Genomic DNA, 6,652 nt, shown 5'->3' on the forward strand with positions numbered 1-6,652 from the left:
CCCATGCCCACCGCGGGGCCGGGGCGCCGCGCGCCGAGCCCGGGCAGCTCCGGGAGCCGCTAATTCAATAAGACGAGAGCATCAGAGTTCGGAAATCCTGAGGAAATGTAACGTTCGGGTTTGAACAGCCTGGCTCTCGGCCCCGAGGACCCCTGGGGGGCACGGGGCGCGTTGGCGGCGTTCGTCCGTTAACGACGCAGGTGCGGGTTCTCGTTCCGGGCGGCGGACGGCGCGGGACGCAGCCTCGCCCGCCGGACCTCGCCTCTCGGGCCGCGCCGGGGCCGCCCCCGTCCCCTCCCCGCGCCCCTCTCTTCTTCCTTGCTTCCTCCTCCTTGGCAGAAAAACACTGTCATGTTCAGGCCCTGGCTCGCAACGCCCAGCCGCTGGACTTCCCTGGCGGGTTGTTGTCACCGCATCCCATTTTCCAGTAGAGCTACAAAGCCACGCACAGACCGGAGAGTTGGACTCCCCGCTGCGGCCTGGGCCTCGGGCCTCGGGCCTCCCGGATCCCCCGGTCCACCGGTCCAGCCTCCTCCTAGCCCGGGCAAGCCCGTCCTGCAGACGCAGCCCCCGTCCCGGCCTTGCTCGCAGGCCGCAGCCGCCGGGAGCTCCCTACCTGTTAGGGAGCGGTCGGGAGCCGGCTGCTGGGAGGATTAATTAGGGGCATGCTGTGTTCTGGGCAGCTCTGTGCCTGGGTAGCAGCCTCCAAACCTTTGCCCGCCTGCTATTTTATTTTTACTACATTTTCCTCGGGTTGTAAAAATAGACGCTGGGCACGTTCTCTCTAGCAAGTTTTCTAGCAAGGAACACGTTGAAGGCCGGGCGGGTTCTATAACAGGTTTCTTTTTAAACAACCAGAGGTGAGATGTGAAAATGAGAGCCGGGCTGGCCTCATTCATCTGCATTAAGAGGCCCTTCATTCAGAAAGGGGGGCAGGGCGCCCCGAGGTGATCGATGGGTTCCATGCTGGGCCTGAGCAGATGGTGGTGGCTCTCCCCCTCTCCCCAGACCCGCTGGGGGGGGGGGTTCTCCCTGAGCTCACCACCAGCCACAGGATGGCAGCGTCCACGCCTCTCCCCGGCTTGTCATGCCTGGCCAGGGCCATGTTTGCTTCTGGGTGGTGAATGGGGTTTCGTTCAAACCTGGACCGAAACCTTCCGGAACCTTTGGGAGAGCTGTCAGGTGAGAGTCCAGCTTCTGTGTATGGTTGTGGGTTTAAATGCTACCACCGTGGGCATAATAACCAGAATAATTAATAATACAGGCTGTGTGTGTGGTGCACTGGGGCTTTGAACTCGGCCTTAGTTCTTGCTAGGCAAGTGCTCTACCCTGGAGCCCAGGCTCAGCTCTAGCACAGGTGTTTTAGGTGTGACTAGTTTCCCGTCTTTGCCCCACTGGCTGGCATTTTTGGCAGGATCCCATTTGGGATGATTTGGTTGGTGATGTACCACACACTGTACGACTCATGGATCTGCATTCATTTCATCGATTTTATCTATTAGTTTATCTATGTTAGCTTGTAAATAATGACCACAGCAATAAGCAATAATCACATTGATTCATTTTTAGACGTACTCTGCAAAATGCTGGCTTTGATCAGAAACTCTTGACAGGACAACATGTTTTCATTTCTGTGGACAAAACATTTTCATTTCTGTGGACATCTTTCCCAGGAACTGTTTTGTCTTTTCTTTTTCTTTCTTCTTCTTTTTACTGTTAAAAAGAAAAAGTTAATCTAGGCATTAGTGGCTCATGCCTATAATCCTAGCTATTCAGAAGACTAAGAGCTGAAGATCAAAGCCAGCCAGGGCAAGAAAGAGACTCTTATCTCCAGTTAACTACCAAAGAAAACTGGAAGTGGAGCTGTAGTTCAAGTGGTAGTGAACTAGCCTTGAGAAAAAAGAAAATGCTCAGGGATACCACCTAGGCCCCAAGTTCAAGCCCCATGACATTCACCCCCCCAAAAAAAAAACAACTACCCACATTAAAATTACTATTGCAGGTTATGCCTGCCATCAGAGCCGTGTTGGGGCTCCCAGGCGCCCTCCTTGGTGGTCTGCACCTGTGGGCGTGGGCTCCATTTACCTGGCTCTCATCAGCTGCTTTAGCAACTCCGAAGTTTGGACTTGAGCCTGATGTTTCCATGTAACCATTAACCCTTGACTCCTGGGGATGTTTTAGAAAGTTCCTGACCTTAGAGCAAGGGCCCTTCTGCCGAATTAACACCTTGTCAATCAGGAGGAGGCAACGCGCTTTTAATAACGCATCTGATTTCCAAATGCACAACACTGATATTAATAAAAATAACCCAGGTTTCTCGGGAGACCTTGCTAATGCAGCCTCTTTATTTATTTTATTTTTTGCACATTTTGCCAGAGAGCTTTTGTTCTTATACATCTCTAATCTTCCTCCTTTTGATTTGTTGCAGGTGTTGTTGCTAATGAGCGCTCTCTTTTTTCTTTCTCTCCCACCCTCCTCTCTCCTACCCCCCCCCCACCTCTTATAATGAAAGTCAAGTGAGATCCAGTACCCAGATGGATGGGAAGCTGGCATCTCAGAAACTTCCTAACAAGTTGCTGATGATCGCCAGCCAGGGTCAGCTGCCCCCATGATCGCCTGTCTCCCCCCAAGCAGAGCCAAATAACCTCCCCAGTTAAACACAGTGGCTTTTTTTTCCTCCTTTTTATTTGCAGTCACATCAAACTATTGTCACTTGTGACCCATATGAAAAGAAATCTCTTTTATTGGTCTGAGATCCCAAGACTGGTCCCCAAAGAGAGAACATGTTCCTAAGTACCCTGGTCACTGACTGATTTTATTTTATCTTTGCAGTGCAGGCCGGAGGGGCTGTCGAACACTTGTGTTGAGCACATCACGCGAGGGCCCTTTAAAGATCTGGATTGATCGGAAGGACAAAAATTAAAAGCAATCTGATCCAGCCCCACGCCGGATCCCTGTGGATTTGCTCCTTGTCCCGTATCCCGTTTCCCTTCATGGTCACAATCTGAGCGTCGGCTCGATCTGATCAGCTTCACCTCCGGGGGAGGTGGACTGCCAAGGTTAAGAGGACAAAAAGTTACAGGCAACTTTTTGATCTGCCCATCAGCAATCTGAGAAACGCTGGCTCTGTGTTTTCTGTATCAGCTGTTTGGAAAACACACACACACACACACACACGCACACGCGTACAAGTTGCTCACTGCAGACCTGCAGTCTTGAGTCTCTGGGACATCCCAGCTACCATTGCCTGGTAGATGTGGCGCTTCCATGCTGAGGCCTCGAGTCCCCCCTGACCCTGCCGCTCCCTGTCCTGGTCCTCTTTGGGCCACACCCCTGTGGACTGGGCAGCCATGCTGCACCTGCTGATCTTTCTTCTGCACTGCCTCCTGCTGGCCTCTGGGGACTACAACATCTGCAAATCCTGGGTGACCACAGATGAAGGCCCAACCTGGGAATTCTATGCCTGCCAGCCCAAGGTGATGCGGCTGAAGGACTACGTCAAAGTGAAGGTGGAGCCCCCCGGCATCACCTGTGGAGACCCTCCTGAGAGGTTCTGCTCCCATGTGAGTTCCCCGGCTGCCGCTGCTCAGGCCCAGGGAGGGAGGGGGTTGGGGTAAGACGTGGGCATGTGTGAACAGACCAGAGAACCACGTGCAAGGCTCAGATGGGGACCCAGTCTTTGTGCCAAAATGGGCCAAAGGTGGGCAGCCTGAGGGAGTCACGTGACACTGTGTATGGGGGCCAGGGGCTCAAGGGTACATTTAAAGTATTCAAAACAGGGTGGAGTGCAGAGCAAGTATGGACTAAGAGTCTGATTGCTTTTGTCATTTCGCTACTGCAGTTGGGGAAACTGAGGCAGCAGGCATGAAAGCCTCTGGCCCAGGGGCACCCAGCACAAAGCAGAGAAGCTATAGGATTTGTGCTTACCATCAGGCCCCAAAGTCCCCTGGCTGGGGCAGCTGGGCCGCTAGAGGCTGGCAGAGCAGCCAGGCTGCGGGAGCGGGCAGCCAGGGCTCAGCCTCAGCCTCTATCCAAGTGGCTGGTGCCACTGAGTGTCCTTGGGTTGCTGCCAGGCAGGGCCACCCCGGTGTCACCACCCTGGAGTCACCACCCAGGCTCCCGAGGATGTCTGAGTCCCGTGGGGTGGTTTCAGTCACAGCGCCGAGAAGCCAGCCTGGGAGGGTAGCTTCCCACTTGGGCTTGTCAGTGGATGAGCCTGTCATTGTGGGTGGTGGCTGGACCATGGCCAGCTGAGAGAGGAGAGAGAGAGGAGGGAGGGGGAGGAGAGAGAGGGAGGAGAGAAAAGAAGGAGAGGAGGGAGGAGGCGGCGGCAGGGCCGGGAGCCAGGGCTGCGTAAATCTCTAGCTATCTCTGCATTGGAAGCGGAGGGTTACACGCTGGCTCCGGTTGGACAAGGAGGCCAGGCCCCAGACATGAGGGGAGCCCGGTTCTGAGCCCCCATCTTAGCCCGTGTGTGCAGACTGCTCCACACAGTCGGCCTCCAGTGCTAGCGTCTCACGGGATTTTTTTTCTCTTAAATATTAATCATTCTCCTAATGTGCCCAGGCTGGGGGGTGAGTGCTAACTCCTTGGACCAGCTTGCAGGAGGGTGCTGAGGAGCGGAACTAACCAGCACATGAGGCCCTCTCCTGGCCAAAGCTGGGCTCTGGGCACATTTCGCCCTAGACACCCCAAAACACCCCCCCCTGTGCCTGATGCCAGCTGTGGTCTGGGGTCTGGGAGAAGCCCCTCTTCCTCCCCGCTCTCCCTCTCTGGAAGCTGGGTGAGGAAGGCAGGCAGGGAGCGGTGCTGTGGTGGGGTGGCTGAGCCTCCGTGTGCTGACACCTGTTTGATGGATGTAAATCCTTGCTGACAGGCTGCCGTGGGCTCTGTGTTAGTCACGGAGGATGGGTGCTGCCCCGGCTGGCCAGCGGGGACAGGGGATTTGGTCTGGATTTCAGCCCTGACACTGCCTGACTCCTCTGAGCCCAAGTGTGGCTCATCTCATCACCCAGTCTGGGTCTGATCCCTTCTCGGGATCGTGAAAAGGTCGCCTTCATCCTGCCAAGGTCACTGGACGTGGAGGGCGTGTCAGGAGCTGACCTGTGGCCAGCCCAGTACTGACCCCCTTGGGGGCAAGGGCTCCCCTCTCTGAGCCCCAATGTCTTGGTCTGGCAAAACAGCACATACTGTAGGAGGGTGCAGCCAGCCCTGGGGGCCCTAGTATCCATTGGCACACAGGTATTCAACATGTACTGGTGGTGGTAGTGGTGATGATGATGATGGGGCACTGCTGCTGGTTTTCAAGCTTTTCTCATTCCTCAAAGTTCTTAGCCTCTCCCCAGCCTAGAAGACCCTGCACCCCACATTTCTAGCCTCTAGGCAGCTGCCATGGATGAGCACAAAGGGGATTTAAACTCCAGCCAGAGCAGAGGCGGCCCACCAGCCAGCAGGGGTGCACTAGTGGCAGACCACCCACTGCCCCTTAGCTCTGCGCTGGCCAGGGTCGCTGCTCACACACCCTCCGTGGACAGCACTCAGCCAGGCGGAGTGGGAACCTCAGGAGGACCAGAGGGCCCCCCACTTAAGATCCCGGGTGCGGACCTCTCCCCCAGGCCTCTTGTCCTTGGACAAGGCCACCTGAGAGCCTTCCAGCCTGGTGAGGAAGGGGAGGGGGGAGGGGGACGAGAGACAAGATAAATGAATAAATAAAAACCCACTGGCTCTAAATGCACAAGGAGAATTAATAGGGATGAGCTCTCAGCCGAGGATTCTTGGGCAAGGGCAAAATTTCAATGAGAACTGCAGAGGGGGGAGCCCTCCTTCCCCCACCCCACCGGAGGACTGTGCCCTGGGGCCAGGAGGAGGCCTTGGGGCCTCGGAGATGGAAGGGCAGGGGACCAAGGCTTCTCAACTCCCAGGACCCCTTGGGGTTGAGAGGGCATGGAGGGGTGGGGTGGGGCAGCAACAAAACAGAGCCTGACCCCTGCCAGGTGTCTGAAACCAAGGGGACGCTCCTGTGAGTGGGACCTGGCCACTTGAGGGTCAGGAGAGGGCTGGCAGGCCAGGAGCCAGACGTGGCCCCCAGTCCCGGCAGCGGCCACCTCCGGCCTGCAGTGCAGACCCCAGGCCCCGCCCCGCCCCAGGCCACGCCCCCGCCCCAGGCCATGCCCTGCCACACCCCCACCTGTCCCGCCCCTGGCTCCAGGGATGCCTGGTGGTGGTGGGAAGGAGGCTGACATTTCCTCAGGGTCTTCTCAGCAGAGGGGGAAGCAGACAGCGTGGCTGCAGGGTCCTGGGGTGAGGTTCTCAGGCACAACGGGTCCCTCCAAGGCCTAACAGGGGACACTGACTGGTGCACCTACCTTCCCCCCTTCCTGGGGAAAGGAAATGGGTCTCCGAAGCTAAAGGTCAGCCAGGCCCAGGCCCGTGGCTCATGCCTGCCATCCTTGCCCCTCAGGAGGCTGAGATCTGAGGATCGCACTTTGAAGCCAGCCTGGGCAGCAAAATCCCCAAGACTTTTTTTTTTGGGGGTCCGGTTGCGGGGCCTGGACTCTGGGCCTGGGCACTGTCCCTCAGCTCTTCAGCTCAAGGCTAGCACTCTACCACTTGAGCCACAGCACCACTTCCGGCTTTTTTCTTTTTGCTTATG

The 6,652-nt window shown here is 56.5% G+C and overlaps 1 protein-coding gene across 1 annotated transcript in view; it reads left to right on the forward strand.

Moving 5' to 3' along the window:
- Nucleotides 1-2,845: 2,845 nt before the first annotated feature.
- Ntng2 (netrin G2) overlaps nt 2,846-6,652 on the forward strand; it is a 59,708-nt gene continuing 55,901 nt past the window's right edge. The window contains exon 1 of the mRNA XM_013021245.1: nt 2,846-3,563. Within this exon, the coding sequence (XP_012876699.1) occupies nt 3,351-3,563 (213 nt within the window). The 5' untranslated portion in view covers nt 2,846-3,350. The remainder of the gene's footprint in view (nt 3,564-6,652) is intronic.

The sequence above is a fragment of the Dipodomys ordii genome, unplaced genomic scaffold (assembly GCF_000151885.1).
Source record: "Dipodomys ordii isolate 6190 unplaced genomic scaffold, Dord_2.0 Scaffold55, whole genome shotgun sequence".
In the NCBI taxonomy this organism is placed as follows: Eukaryota; Metazoa; Chordata; class Mammalia; order Rodentia; family Heteromyidae; genus Dipodomys; species Dipodomys ordii.